Source organism: Sinohyriopsis cumingii, chromosome 3, assembly GCF_028554795.1.
Source record: "Sinohyriopsis cumingii isolate HCF-2022 chromosome 3, ASM2855479v2, whole genome shotgun sequence".
Lineage (NCBI taxonomy): Eukaryota > Metazoa > Mollusca > Bivalvia > Unionida > Unionidae > Sinohyriopsis > Sinohyriopsis cumingii.
The window spans coordinates 146189900-146206549 of record NC_142963.1 but is presented as its reverse complement, the minus strand read 5'-3'; the positions used below and the strand labels follow the sequence as shown (position 1 = coordinate 146206549).

General features: G+C 34.1%; 1 protein-coding gene across 1 annotated transcript in view; it reads right to left on the bottom strand.

The window, feature by feature from the left end:
* The window catches only part of LOC149804082 (histone lysine demethylase PHF8-like), a 111585-nt gene extending 99085 nt beyond the window's left edge, over nt 1–12500 (bottom strand). The window contains exons 1-5 of the mRNA XM_089954004.1: nt 12378–12500; nt 7798–7907; nt 6835–6896; nt 5076–5134; nt 613–779 (exon numbers count right to left, since the gene is read on the bottom strand). Of these exons, the coding sequence (XP_089810130.1) occupies nt 613–779; nt 5076–5134; nt 6835–6896; nt 7798–7907; nt 12378–12484 (505 nt within the window). The 5' untranslated portion in view covers nt 12485–12500. The remainder of the gene's footprint in view (nt 1–612; nt 780–5075; nt 5135–6834; nt 6897–7797; nt 7908–12377) is intronic.
* Nucleotides 12501–16650: the final 4150 nt, after the last annotated feature.

Sequence of the window (16650 nt, the reverse complement as noted above, 5' to 3'; positions counted from 1 at the left end):
GACACAAAGGTCTCTGGAACCACAATCTCATTAAGCTGCATCAGAGTAATTTCAATGATTCTAGAGCTCTACTGATTACGATCAACATTCCATTTACAGATAAATGCCATAAATCTATTCAAAATGACAAGAGACAAAAGTCATAAAATGAACCTAGAGTCAATGTTACTTATCAAATTCCAACAGAATATACAAAATGGTTCTTTAGCTAAGATGATTGCAAGCAATATTCCAAGTTTTCAAGTGAAAACAAGAATATGTTTCACAAGGGGCATAATCCTGTCCAATGCAGAAAATATAACTAAACCCATTATAACTGGCCAAATTTTGTCTACATTATATCTTGAAATTCAAAACACTCACAATACATTGTTACTTACCTTCAATTCCTTGTTTAATTTTAAATCTTGTAGCTGCTATTCATGATGATAAAATGGGTGATAAATACAACAACAATGCATGAAGCTATATGATGCAAATGTAAAACTAAAATGATCAATTATGATTGATCATCAAACGATTTTTATAAACAAATCGCTGACAATAAATGTCTGATCAATTTCCAAAACTGATGGACAAACGTGGCTTTGCAGTCATAAAAGTGTCACATACCAACATAGTTTTCCACATCCTGTATACTGAAATTTGCTGGTGGCACAGTCAACCCAAGACCATCTTTCTTTTCCACTAAAACTGGAGTATCAAATCCATTCTTCTCAATGAACTCCTTTGTGAATGTATTGCCATTAGGGAGTTTTATTAGAGATGTTTCATCAGCACTGAAAGAAGAAAAACATCAACAAACTGACTATACACAGCGTAACTGGTTTAAACATTTGCCATACCACATAGGAGCTATAAACATTTGCCAGGTCACACCAGAACAACTTAGAGTTCTCTCCCTGAGTGTTCAAGCAAATATTTAACCTTGCTCATGTCATGAAGCAGTTTCAGATGAACATTATCAGAAGTTTACCCTATGAAGATAATATATGCAAATTATCATGTACCACATCGAAAGCTGTCAAAATTTTAGAAAATGTCTAGTGGATACCCGTTGATCCCAATGACTGGGTACTGGGTACCCAATCAAAGTGAAATTGTATTAAATGTGAACCTGGACTACTCTGTTATAGGTTTACACCTGCCAACTCCCAGACAGGTATAAGCATAATTATTATTAATATAAAAGGCAAAAAATGTACTCTGATCATAAAAAAGTAATCTATATAGTGCATGTCATAATTTCAGAAAACCATAAAAAACCCATATATATTTGCTACTTATCTGGATCTGCAGTTAGTTAAAATTCTTGTGCAAGATCGGGTACCCAATTAACTGACTGTTAGGATGGACAGTTTTCTAAAATTTTGACGGCTTTAGTACCCAATGGCTCATTTTATTACCCTGGTTATTATCGACGGATAGAAACAGAGTACCTGGATACCCATCATCATCTTTAACGACGTCAATCTATTCATAAAGGCATATGCTGTTCATGTGCCGATCTTCTATATAAGCAACAAAAGGCATAGCCAATCACATGGTTTACAAAACACTTGTCCATTTCACTAAGCAGGATTATGTAGCAAGTAGTGTAAGAAAACAGCCAATGTAAGCTATTTCATAAACGTTAATATCATGTCGATTTGACCTAAATTACTAGTTTTATATCTTTCTAATGATGAAAGCATATTAAACAGCCTCTTCCTCATAAAGAAAGTCATCCAATATCTTGACAATAATAAACCCAACAGATACAGTATATGGTTTCAAGAGTGCTAAGAAGCCTAGTCAATTATCACTTCTAATATGTATTAATCATTAACATGCATTGATCTCACTAATTTAGTCCGAAATTCTGACGATAGAAACACAGCCAATTAGATGCAAGATTATACCATTAATATGTGTGGATCTCACTCATTATTATACCCATCCAAGATCTTAATGAGATAAACCAATATTACAAGTTTTATCAAAGATGGATTACAAATATTACTTCCAGAGTGGTATTAAGTTCAGCCAATCAAACGCAAGACCAACTTCTTAATACGTGTGCATCTCATGCATTAGTGAACCTGTTCAAGACCTTGTTGATTTAAGTAAATATTACATGCGCTGTCAAAATCAGATCAGAAATATGACCTCTACCACAGTAACAAGCCCAGCCAAATAGAGGCCAGATTACTTCATTGATATATGAGGATCTCACTCAACTCATCCGAGATCATGCTGATATAAGCATATATTCCAAGACTGATCAAAACTGGGTCAGAAATGTGGCTTTCAATGTGGAAAAAAGGTCTCCAATCAGATGCAAGATTATCTCATTAATATTCATAAACTCTGGCATTATTGAACCCAGCTAGGATCTTGATAACATAAACTAACATTTCAAGTTTGATCAAAACTGAACCAGAAATATGGCTTCCAGAGGGACAACAAGCTTGGATAATCAGATGCAAGATCACCCTCATTAATATGCATGGTCACCCTCATTAATATGCATGGATCACCCTCATTAATATGCATGGGTCTTGCTCATTATCAAATCCATCCATAATCTTAATTATATAGTTCCACTGTGCAACACATCAAAATCAATCAGAATTATGGCTTTAAGCATGTAACAAGCCCAGACAAATCAGATGCAAGTTCACATCATCAGTACCTTTGAATCTTGCTCGTTACTGATCTCATAAGAACTTATGGAACTCACTTGAGAGCTTAAAGTTATAAGCATATATTCCAATTTTGATCAAACTGAATCAGAAATATGGCCTCCATCATGTTAACAAGGTTAGCCAATCGGGTGCTAGAAGATCTAATTAATATGCATGGGTCTTGATCAAGTCTGATTCAAATTGGATCAGAAATATGGACTCCTGAGTGGTAGCGAGCATTTAGTGATGAGCGGGCGCAAGTCCATACCATAAACTTCCTCGGCCTAACAACCAAGTTAGTGGGTAAAAAGCAAGTACCATGAAGACTCCTTGGTTAGCATGCCAGACTCATGATCAGCGGGGCATGGTTTCAAATCCCACCCAGACCAAACTAAATTGGTAACCATGGCAGAGATGTCAGAAACGCTTAATAACAGGTATTTGGATGCCAATTTTTGATCTGGGACGCATGAAAATCACTGAGGCGGGAGTCCTCTGTACGCATGTAATAGGTGTGCGGCAAATTTCAAAGATTTGCCAGTCCTGCTTCAGCCACTTGCTTTGTGGGAAAATGTGTTGATCAATTAGCTGTGCTGATATTTACAATGATAGAATTCAGTGACTGAAAGACCCCTTGATGTACATACATGTTGCCATTATAAGAGTACATCAAAAAGAACATGTGGCAATAGCTGGGTGGCAAGTTCAAAGGCTTTGAGTGGTGGCCGGATGGGAAAATGTACTTATATTTACAGTGATTGAATTCAGAGTCAGAAAGACCCAGAGATGTACATGTGGTCATTTATAAAAGTAAATCAAATAAGCAACTTTAGCTTTCGTTATTGTGTTCATTTCCGAATGTATCAGAATAAGCAGTGCACGTGACCTCAGAATCAAGACATGTTGAGACTTAGACAAAATGCCATTCGTCAATTTGGATAAGTATTTTGGGGTTAAACGGCAAACTTACGAAGATTGTAACAAGATTCAGAAGAGATCTAAAGCTGCTAGAATTGATAGTTTGGATAGGACAGTAGCTAAGTGTAAGAAAGTGTGTGATGCCTAGCTTAGTGTTTGGAATAAGTCCTTACTTGGATTGACAAAATTCAGTATCACTCTGATGGATGAACAAGAGCAATTTAAGAGGTACAATGACTGACCATACTTTTTTAAAAATGCCCCTCTCCTTAGCCTGGTTAGTTCTAGTGTTGTAGTGAAATGTATTCATCAAGACATCAGTAGCTAGGCCAAATGTTGATACCAATTACATTGACAAACAAACTCTTGCCCATTCACAAGCATATGTTTTGATAGCTGATTGATCATTAACCCTTTTCCGAGTAAGGTAGCAACTATCAATTTCCTGCATGATATTCTTTGATGATAAAACATACAAACATGTGTTTTAAGACCAGAATTGGTGATCTGGATATATATTAACTACCTCTTATACACTATATCGTCATAAAAATAGTTTGAAACTGTAAGTGAACCAGTAGGCCTAACGGTAAATAATGGCGGACCTCGCTAAGTCTGGGATTTACCAGTTTATTAGATTGTCTGTTTTCATAAATCATCAGGCAAATATTTTCAGAAAAATATAAAAATCATTGACAGCAAAGCCAAGGTATTATTTTATTAAAGATTTAACTTTAAAATGCAAATTATGTAGGTCAGAAATGTATGGGACAATGCTATGTTGTGGAATTCGCGATGTGCGCTTTAAGGTCTAAGCTGTTTTCTGACTTGACACGTATTTGCAAAAATATGGGGAAAAAACAGCAAATCAGATACTATTTAACCATAGACTAAAATTACTACAAGGACGTAGACAAATAAATAAATCATAAATTTGCAATCCTATCAATGGACTGTTGTAATGAAGCTACATTAAAGTGAGTGATTACATTAAGAAAACCTCTCCATCTAAAAATAGACGCACTCACGTCTGTGTTGATTCTGTAGGAAAGAAGGGACTACAACTTTTGATGGTAGGATTCCCATTTTTACCAAAATGTGAGTCCTGGACTCCTAGTTTTAAAATCCTAGCGAGACTTCTGCCATGATATGCCTCCATGCAAGGCACATTAATACCATTTCCTCTTCATGATATAATCTTTCAGGAGTTTCTGTACTGTTAAACATCAAGCCAAACCAAACCAAGATTGTGATATTTTTATTTAAAAACACTGATATTAAACTTGACATCTTAAACTTGATCCCAGATATGTTGAGAAGATTTATTGCTATTTATTATATACTCAAATATGAATGTATAAATGTCCTACTTCCTGGCTTTCTTAATTCTTTTATCCTACTCCATATTTAATAAGTTAATAACCTCTGCTCTATATATCATTCCTACATTATACATTATCTTGTCCTCCAACATTACAAATGTAAAGCTACCTTGGAAATACCCTGTTTTTGAGCTCCTTGATGAAAGCCACTGTTCCAGTCTGTATGGCCTACAATAAAAAATAACAATGATACATGTATATCAAAACTGACACAAACACTCAATAAAAATTATTAAAATAAGCAATACTGAATCACCAAGACATTTCTTTTTTTATTCAGTTCTAACAGATGACAAAAAAGGCTGGGCATGTGCTCATTTATTAAATTATGTCAAGGTTTTAATTTCACAAATCTTTTATTAAGCTGCACATTTTTCAACATGCTCAGGCTGTACATCTTCAAGTTCTTCTGGTTTAGGTTTACATATTTTCATAATTTACAACAGTTTCGTATTTTGCGTAGGGTTAGAATTTTAAAGAAAAAGAATTTCCCTGGGTTTCCTCACTGATATATTGGTTGTTTAAAAAGGTTTCTGAGAAGTTATTTAAAGAATTTTTTTCCTACTTTTAATAACTGTGGCCATATTTTAATGCTGATAGGCATCAACCGTACAAGTTTTAAAAGTCTTTAAGCAATTCTAATGGTGACCATATCTGTCCAATCCTGCTGAGTGCTTTTGAGAACTAATTTAAAAGTTTTTTTCTTTCATTTTAAGTAAATGAAACTGAATTTGATGGCGGATCAGCATCATTTATATCAATGGCAAAGGATTTCATGCCAGAATGCCTTCTTTCAAGTGACCCAGATGGCAGAGTGGTTGAAGTCAGTTGCCTTTAAAGATCACGGACATCTTACCTCTGTCCACATAGGTTGAAGTCTTGACTTGGCCAACAAGGGTATGAGAGAAAGCTTGCCAGTCAATTTCCATGGGTTGGTGGCTCTTTCCAAGGTTTTCCCACATTCTTCCTCTACTAGATATACTGGCCACCATGTATAGCCTATCATTTGATGAAAAATGGCATTAAATCCAGCACAACTTTCTGCTAAAATATGATCATATTCTGTTCAGCAGTTTTAGAGAATTTATTCATTAAAGGTTTTTCTATATTTTTTTAATGGTGACCATAGTTGAGGGAAATCAGCATCAGCAACATAAACTTTAAAACCCATTATACCATGATGCTGTCAAATTTTGTTGTAGGATTTGGAAAAATCCTGTAAAAGTTTTCTTCAATTTCGAAGAACAGAGCCAGATTTGATGGAGATTGTCAAATTTCAAAAAACAAGACTCCCTCAAAGGGACTCTTGCACTACTGGTTGAACAGGTTTTTTTTAGGAATTCAAGATAAAACCATTTTTCCCTTTTACCTGCTGAAACCATAACTGATAATCTTCAGGAATAACAAGATTTTCAAATTAACTGCTAGATGGCACCTATTTCACTAAGGGCAAAGCAAACATTAGAAGCACATCAGTGATAACTGCACATCAATATTACCATCCATTACATATCGGTGATAACTCCACATCAATATTACTATCCATTACATATCGGTGATAACTCCACATCAATATTACCATCCATTACATATCAGTGATAACTCCACATCAATATTACCATCCATTACATATCGGTGATAACTCCACATCAATATTACCATCCATTCAAAACCCACAATACTGTGTATGACTTTAGTTTCTTAAGAAGAAACAATCCGAGAACAAAATGAAACAGTGCTCTGTTTGTACCACACTGGGATGAAGAAACAAAAAACATGTCTGGCTATTTATTTTATTGGTGTCACCAAGACATGCTGGATATGCCAGGACTCCTATTATATCTTTCAATGCAATTGACAACACCTACCTTGATAATATTTTCATCAGATTCTGAGTAGTCATGCCGATGGCAGTTCCTTTTCTTCTTCACTGAAACAGATGAAGAAAAACTGACATGATTGTGCAACAATTAGTGTTCTGAATTTATGAAACTGACAATATCCATAAGACAGCTACAGTATGAATTCTGACATTTCTACTCAATTCATATTAGTCTTTTTTTCACCTATTCAACACCTGAGAAAAGGATGGCACAAAATCAGTCAAGAAATACATAACTGTAAGCTCCCTAACATGAATATTTTACCTAAGAAGAAATTATTCATGCCAACACCTGTATTAAAAAAGTACTAGAGTTAGCTCCCCTGTCCAACCTGTGAAAAGTCTTTGATATAGATAATTGATTTAAGCTGTTTATTGGGTATTGACAGCCTTCTACTTTTTCCACTTTGGTGATAATGAGATAACAATTTATATCAATGACTTTGTCATGGCTTTTAATGCCAACATAACTCAGCATGTATTATGGTTGCAATGAAAGTAACAGAAAGTTGCCAAGTACCAAAGGTAAAAAGAAGCTGTAATTAAAGTCACTGCTTCAGATGTAAATATATTCTTACTACTAAAATACACTTTAAATACTAATTCATTTTTCAAAATGTATATGCAAATAGTCAAAATAACTTCATGAAGAATATTCAAGAGCAAAGGTTTCATATCAATATACAGCTTGCCAATGTTGCAGACAATGCTGTTTGGAAAAAGTCCATGTTCTGTCTTGGCCCTCTGTCCTAACATTTTCCAAATAACGTATTTCAATTTTGATTTCCATTACTTACCAAAATACCCAATTCCTTTAAATGAGACTGTCTTCAAATTACAATGGTATTCTTTATGCATAAAGCAATGTCAGTTGTAGGGTTTTTATAATAAAAAAAGCATTCAGCAATAAATACAAAATGTGTCAAAGCAGAAAAACATTGGTACTTACAAACAAGAGGTCCATGGTACTTACAAACAAGAGGTCCATGCTCTACCTGGCAATTGGGACAATGGTATATCTCAATATCTACAGCCTGATGTTCTTTAACGCCAACGCAACTGTGAATGAATAAATAACAAATAACGATAACTAGATATGTCCACCCAGCCCCTTCACATACAAGGAATATACAGCGCTGCATTTGGGAGACTACCATACAAGTGCATGATGGACATACATAATTTGTAACAGAAAGCCCAATGTGCCTGAGCTAAAAAACAAAAGTTTAAACTTCAAGGACAGTTGAAACAATCAGGATTGTCTGAGGCAGGGAATCAGTATCAATGTGGAGTGGTCATGTATCCCGTTATATGGGTAAAATGCTGTGTCAGCATTTAAATACAAGACTGCTCATGACTCTGTCTGTCTGTCCCTCTCTCTTTCTCTATACATATATACATGCACACACGCCACACAGAGAAAAAAGTATAGTGTAAGAAGAGGTCATGTGTGTTCAGTGACAAAACAATTCTCAGAGCATAATGTAACAAGTGTTAACTTTAGAGACATGATCAGGAAGGTGTTTTTATATGCAGTGCTTACATAAACAATAATCATCTACAATGAATTAGAGTGATATTTTATTTTATACAGCTTATGTCCCAAACCTTGAGCCCTAAGGTCAACTGGTGGGTAACATCAGTCTGAAGAAAAAAAAAGAATCATACCAGTGTTTTGTCAAGGGTCACCATATGTGGCCAAAAAAAACCCATATGTGTTTGTTTCCATTCTTTGCTGACTCTAGCATCTTTTTTCCACCAGGAAAAAAAAAAATAATTTAAATTCCCAAAAAATTGATTTGTGCATCTAAATAAGCTGGTTTAGCCCAATACTTGAAGCATTCGGTATATATATATATATATATATATATATATATATATATATATATATATATATATAATTTTATTTTTAAATTTTATTTTGTTAAAATTCCTGATTCCTGAAATTGATTTGTGCCTCAAACCAAGCTGGTTTAGCCCAAAACCATAAACACTCAGTACATTATATATTCTAATCATTATAATATATATTGCTAAAAAGATAACTAATTTTAAAACCAGTGCCATAGGAAAAACATTTGAGAGAGGGTGGCCTTGGGATAAAGAATAAACCTCCAAGGCCACCACAGTTTTCCAGCTACATTAGTGATTAGAGAAAAGCAGCCCCCTGCCCGATAAAACAATCACCCAGCTCATATGTCTGGCTTTTGGTCTGTGCTGTTATCCAAATTCTTTTGTAAGTCTTGCACTGCATGTTTTCCCAGTAATATTGCACTTCTGGAACGGCAAGTTGATCCTCTACCATGCCTCAGTGCAGTGTCAGCTTTTAGTGTGTGCTAATATGGAGTGCCCAATTTGCAGTTGTCCAAACAGTGATGACTTCAGAAATGTTTGCTATGTTTTGATGCAAACAACAAAATAGGAGACTTGATCCTGAAAAGTCTTTACCTGATGTTCAATTAAAGTCAAGATTTTGTTGAAACTCAAATATTTTATATATACTCATATCTGACAAGTTTAGAGTTTAAGGGATCATTAAAATGCTTGTGGTCTTACTCATGATGCAAGGTATGAAACAACCAAACCTTCTTTCATCCAGCTTCTATGAATGTAAATATGTTCTAACAATTATTAGGTTGTGCAGTATTACTCTGAAAAAACATATTCATATACAAATGCAGTAACCTATAAATACGGGGGCACTAAAATGAACTGAATATAGGACTATACTTGGACACTAAAATGAACTGAATATAGGACTATACTTGAGCACTAAACTGAACTGAATATAGGACTATACTTGGGCAGTGAACTGAACTAAATATAGGACTATGCTTGGGCATTTGAACTGAATATAGGACTATACTTGAGCACTGAACTGAATATAGGGCTATACTTTGGCAATGAAATGAATTGAATATAGGGCTGTACTTGGGCAGTGAACATTTATCACATTTGCGACTGTCACAGGAGTTGTAATTTAGAAAAAAGTAAGTGCTGGCTTTACAAGCTAAGGTCACATGCACTGGCAGATAACACAGAAATAATCACTCATGGATTAGATCTGGCTTATGAAAAAAGCATTACAAATCAAATGAAAACTTTTATTGCATCAAACAGTGCTTATATAGTAAGCATAAAATAATATGGATTATTCTGACTTGCATCAAAATGGAAGTGATACACTTACAAGGAAACATCCACAATAAACATCATTGATGGCCACTTTACTTTGTGGTGAGGAATATTTAATATTTTCAATTATTTATTTACAAAACTGTAGTCAAGTACCGTTTAATGAATATCACAATGAAACTGTACAGCATATATGATTATATCTATTTCTAAATGGAAACTGTGGCATGAAAACATAAAAACATTTGAATTTACAACATTTGGTACATATTGCAAACATCTCGAGTTTCTAATATTACCCCAAGATTTAAGCATTTGTTTTATGTCATGCTTATGAAATGTCCCAAATTCCGCTTTAATCAAAAATCAAACTTTCTGTATAAAAAAAAAAATTATTAGTGAGTATATTAGGTCATTTGCCTTGCAGTTTACTATTGCTAATAAAATCCTCCAGACAAGTTGAAATGTATTAGCAAGAGAAATAACTCCTGTGTTGTTGTTGGCAAGAGAAATAACTCCTGTGAATAAAGTTCTTATTATTCATTGCTAAATAAAAAAGATGTATAAGTTAGGAATTGCAAAAATCTATTACAGTGACGATCAACAATCAAAATATTTCACACGAATAAAATGACAAGAGGCATAAGAGGGACTAATATTGCTCAGCTAGCTCACATGGGTCTAAAGACCAATTTAGTAGTAACAAGGCAGATAACCTGCACTCAAAGATGTCCATATCTGAAATTTCCAGTTGTTTAGTTCAGACTGGTGATACCTGACATGTTTTACTGTTTCTACCTTAAGTACATTAACTTCAGCTGAAATAGAAGCTGCAATGGCATCTTTATATGACTGTGAAATATGTTCAAGTTAGGACTTAACCCATTAAATTTGGTCTAGAATCTTTAATAGCAGCATCTGATGAAAATCGAGTAAAATTTTAATGTTTTCCACCTGGTTGCTCTTGTAGCCACTGGCACTGTTGTTAGATATGCCAGCATGACCACAATTTCGGCACATTATATGCTAAGGAATATTCCTAACAAGTTTAATAAGGGAATAACAGCTAGTTTTATTTTTTTTATTTATGAAAACAATCCTCTACGAATTGGGCAGGTGCTATATATTTCAATCTTAGTAGAAGATACTCCTGTATTCAGCTAAAACAAAGAGGCAATAATAAGTAAATTAGACACGTGTAAAAACTTGCTATCTTCATTTACCAATAAACAGAAATGGCAGAGTAATGGGGATGACAGCAAAAACTTTTATACATGAGAAACAGCCATAAATATCAAACAATTTGCCAGGATTCAAATTAATTTTACCAGATATGCTATACTTGGGTGCAAATTTCACAATACAGAAGTCTGGTCTCCCAATACTTGGTAATAAATGGACCTGGTAGCTATGCTTCCCAAGACTGGAAATTAAGAAATCTGAATCCGCATTCATTTATTCACCTAGGTGATTACCAATGTTATGGATGTCAGAAAATAAATCAAAAGTGGCTGAAAACCTGTTTTTATGTAGTATTCACTTACCCTCCCATTTCTTGGTTCTCCCTACAGGTTTCTTCAGTAACACAGATGCCATATATGAGTCTATTTTTTCCCAGTCAAAAAGAGTGATTTTGTTTATCAGCTGCAATAAGTGCCAAATTATTCCACAAATTTCTTTAACTTTGGTCATTACATCCTTCTTAACCCATGTTGAGAACAGTTACACCATTTGCAATACTTTATTCAATTTTAAAGAAAAATGTTAAAGCTGGGCATTGCAAATATTGGTTAGCAGACATCATAGTTTTTACCTTCTAAGCATCACTTAAAATATAGTTTTGCAGCAACCAGAAAAGGAGAGCATGCTGTCTCGTTGTTTACCCGAAAACTTTCTGTCTGGTTTGAAACGTGAACACAATGACAGGGTTAGAGACCACCTGGCGACACTCATCGAGCGACTCGGGTTAAAAATAATAAATTACTGAAATTACCAAGTTTTTGCATTTTTTCTTTCGCATCCTTTACGTTTTTTGTTTTAAAAATCGATAAAGAGGTATAAAAAACGGCAGTGTAACAAAAACAAACGCTCTAATAGTAATAAGTCCCCAGATTTGTGGTATTTTGACATCGAATGGACTAGTGCAATCCGAGTCCGTTTAAATATTAAAATATTTTATTACATCCCTAAACCTTCCAAATATAGTAGCGGCTACTTATTGGTAGCGTTGGTTGGTGTCAATGTTTGACTCAGGCAAGATTTGATTTAGTCATCTGTTTTGGTCCTCCAGCGGAGGCCCCAAGACCAAGATTCAGACACTGACGCCATCCAGTCTCCAAGGGTTCATGGATATTTTGCACAAAGCAGAACAGCAATTTTGACTGTATATTTTACCTGCCATGAAACCAATCTTTGCAAACATCACAAGCTATCATAAATTCTGTCTCGTCGTACGGTTGTCTACATATACAATATACTGTGTTGTCTTCCTCGGACGCCATGTTGACAGAAAATCTACATGGGACAAAGGAAGTGGCACTGCGCATGCGCAATGCTCAAAACGGTATTCTACATGTCAAAACCTAACCTACTTTCAGTTTCTTACGAAGGTAAATAATGAATTTAATGACGAAATGGAATCTTGAAGTATTCATCTTGTGTCAATGTAGACGTATTGATTAAGAAACGATTTTGCAAAAATAAAAATAGTTTTTGTCCAAAATATACATGATTTCACGAGAGAGAGAGAGAGAGAGAGAGAGAGAGAGAGCTTCATGGAGGAGTGCTTTTCTTTCTTTCTTTTTTATTTTTAAATGAAGGATATCATGGTAACCATTTCCCCACGGGATAACAATAAGAAAACTAGTCTACCCGTGATGACAAGATTCGGTGAAATGCATCGTGAAGTATTGGAACTTCACATAATATATGTACACAGTTTTGCTAAAAATTTCAAGGAGTTTGAAAATGACGTTAGTTTACATTAACAAGCCTAACCATTTTTTAAAAATGTCATGTGCTTATATTGATAGGAAAATATGATCGATAAAATTGAATTTTTAACCACAGTCTGACTTGTAATCATTCAAATGGAATGTTATATTCTATTCATACCCTCAGTAAAAAATCAGTCAGATGCACTGGAACTATTGGTGGGGGGGGGGGGGGGGTCGAGGCATTTATTCAAATTTGTGATCAGTTAATAAAACCAGATTTGTGCCTTCTCTATATATTGAGTCCATAAGGTGAGTTTGTCTGGAATGGACGCTTATTTCTCATGTTGCTGGTAAGGGTTGTGGGATTATACGGTAAAGTTTTAGTTTTGATAATATGGATTTGGTGTCTAATTAACCTCTTTACTTACCCTTACACTTCAGTTATTCTGCACCTAAGTGTCAGTTAGTAAGTGTTTATATTGGTATGTAGGTGTAGGTGCTGGTCAGTAGAGAACTGGGGACACGTTTTATTTCAGGTCGTTGTCAAATACAATATTTTAAATACTAGAAACGTGGAAAAACCCATTTGTTTCTAATCATTATCACGAAGAAGCTGTTATGTATATTTGATTTAATTTTGATTTGATTTAATTTAATTGTTTTTTGTTAGTTTTAATTTTTTATTCCACTACTTACTATATTGTAATGTAATTTTATTTACTGGATTTGATATTTTCCAGACATTCAGTTCAGTTTTTCGAAAATCTAATATTAGTACTTTATATCAAATGCTGACCTAGTTCCTGACCTTATTTCATGATTGGAAGTAATCAACTTTTATTTATTTTTTATTTAATTCATTCTTAGTGTGGGATTTATAGAGTGAAATCGAGGCTGTACTGGGAGTATCTGACTTTAGACATGTAAATAGCTTCGACGTTGTTATTTCGAAATTCTGGTTTTACCGAAATTGCACAGTAGCCAGATTTCATAGTGATGTTAAGAGAAATAATTTCAGCTGGGCTTTTAAACACTTAGACGTCAAGGTGTTGTTGTGTTGTTTTTTTTGTGACCAGTTTGAGTTGAAATTCTATTTTATGGAATTATTAATTCTTTTGCCTGGAAATATTTAAGTGCTGATACAGCGTTCTTGGACAATGACATTTATTGAAATTTTATTCGGAATTCAAAACTGGAATATTGTTTTCTGTGGTTCAACAAAGAACTGTTGACACTTCAGTACTATACTGACTACAGTATACATTCTATTACCAAGACTTCTAATTTTTAATTCTTGGATTATTCTTGGATTATTTTTGGATTTGATTCTTAAAACTGTAAGTTCTTTTCCTCATTTTTATCTTGTTTTTCTAGGGAAATAAATTATTTGTTAAATTTTACAAAACTTGTTGTCTTCACTTTTTTCTTTTTAGTGTTTATGAGAGCCTAAACACGTATGAAAGCTTATATTTTCTTACTAAACTTAATAGTTTTGACTTTGTTTCATGAAAATATACAAAGCGTAAGCAGCATTTAGTAAAATGCATGAACGATTTTATCAACCACATTACTCACTCATCCACCCCAAAAAAAGAAAAATTATCTAAATTTCAAAACTTTCCTACATCAAAACAAAACACTGCTACTTGCATGACAGATTTACAGCTCGGAAACTTGATAACATTTATTTTAAGCTAAGTATATATTTTCAAAATAAATATAATTTATATTGGTTGTATTTAATTAACAGACATATACTAGGTGCAAATAAGTAAGGTCTTTCTTGATTTTGCTATTTACGTGCAGTCTAATTTTGTTCTGGCTACATCATAAAATGCATTCATCTTCGTTAACCAAGGTTCCGATGTGTTAGCCCTGTCTACAAGTATCTACATCATTTTGTTCCCATACTGTGTTTGCTTGTGTATTATGTACAAACAGATTAATACAGCCTAACCTGTATTAAGGAGCCATATGTTGGAAGTTAGACAAGTGGTCCATGAAAACAGTTGGTTGTTTTATAGAGATTAATTTTTCTCTACTTTTGTTCTAAACTCTTTAAAAATACAACTGTTGAAGAAAGGTGCTTGCTTGATGAGGGTGACCTTTAAAGCAGGTTAAACTATATTTGGGTCTCATTTTCAGCATGTGTAAGAATGCTCAGTACATATGTAGCTGCCGATCATTGTTTAAACTACATTCAGTTTCAAATAATTAATTCTTTACCTTTAAGTTTCGAAGTAAGTATCCATAGCATTGATAAAGAAAGAAAAAATGTCTTTGGAGTGACGATGCTTCAACACTCACCTTAATTTTTTATATTCATATCTCATTAAATGACCTTGACCTTCGACCACAAATTTGATAGGTTTCTTTCTTTCCCTAAGTGAAGTTATTTTCAAAGTTTCGTAACGGATAGGTTTGGAGAACTGTACTTCCTCTGTGTAAATGAAAGAACATATGTACATGTGTAACAATACACTGCTTATTTAAATGGTTACGACGCTGTTCTTGTCGTAGGAATAGACAAATCACAGTCATCTTCTGAGACCTTGACCTTGCATCCTACAAAGCGATAAGGTTTCGCCATTTAAAAAAAAAATGATGGATGGTTGTTATCACTTCAATATCACATTCGATTAGAGGAATACATTGTGTATACTTGTCAGCAACAATCTTTATTTATCAAAAATACGCACAAATACAAGTATTGTACAAAGAACAAGAGGCACACGCGGTCTGATATCGCTCAAGTTGCTTATATAATCTAACAATTTAACAATAATTTAATAATTGTCCATTTCACTAAGCATGCTTATGTAGTATTGTAAGATTACAGATAAACTATCTCACACGCATATGTTGATTTTTATCTAAAATGTTTTTACTATATCCTGATAAATGTTTGTTCTTAAGATGATTTCATAGTTGCTGTGCAGTCTCTTCCTCATGCCAAAGTCATCCAAGATCTTGATGATAGAAGTCCATTTAGCGAGTTTTAAAGAAAATGGATGAAAAATATCAAGATCTAGAGAGGTAACAACCTCAGCCGATCAGATGCAATGTATTTCATTATTATACACGAATCTCCTTTATTACATAGAATATGTTTGTGGCAAATATAATATAAACTTATCGGGAGTAAACTTCGATTGGATTTAAGTCTTTAGAGTGGTTACAAGCTCATCCAATCAAATGCAAGTTTATCTAAAAAAATATTATGAATCCTGCTCTTAATCAATCCCCTCCAGCGTCTTGCTAATATAAAACCATGGATCCAGTTTGATACAAAATCTGAAAAGAAATATAATTACAATAAGGTTGACAGTCTTAGCAAATCAGATGTAAGGTAACATCAAATAATGGATCCAGTTTGGCTTTTTATCACACTTCCCCAAAACCTTAAATGAAACAGCAGATAACCATGTTTCATCCCAATTCTATAACAAATGTTTCTATATAAATATACACACAGATCATAGACCATAACCATCTTCGCTAGCCAAGGTTCCGATGTGTATGACGGATCGAACAGATATTTCAGTGATTTGTCTCAGCGACAACTATTGGAGTTCATGAATTGTCTCCCTTTTGATTGGATGCGGAGGTTTGCCGCCGCATCCAATAAATTCCCTGGTCCGAAACACTGAAGTATCTGTCCGATCCGCCAAGGTATAAATAGGGTTAACATATCGGAACCCTGGTTAGCTAAGATGGGTCATAACACAAAT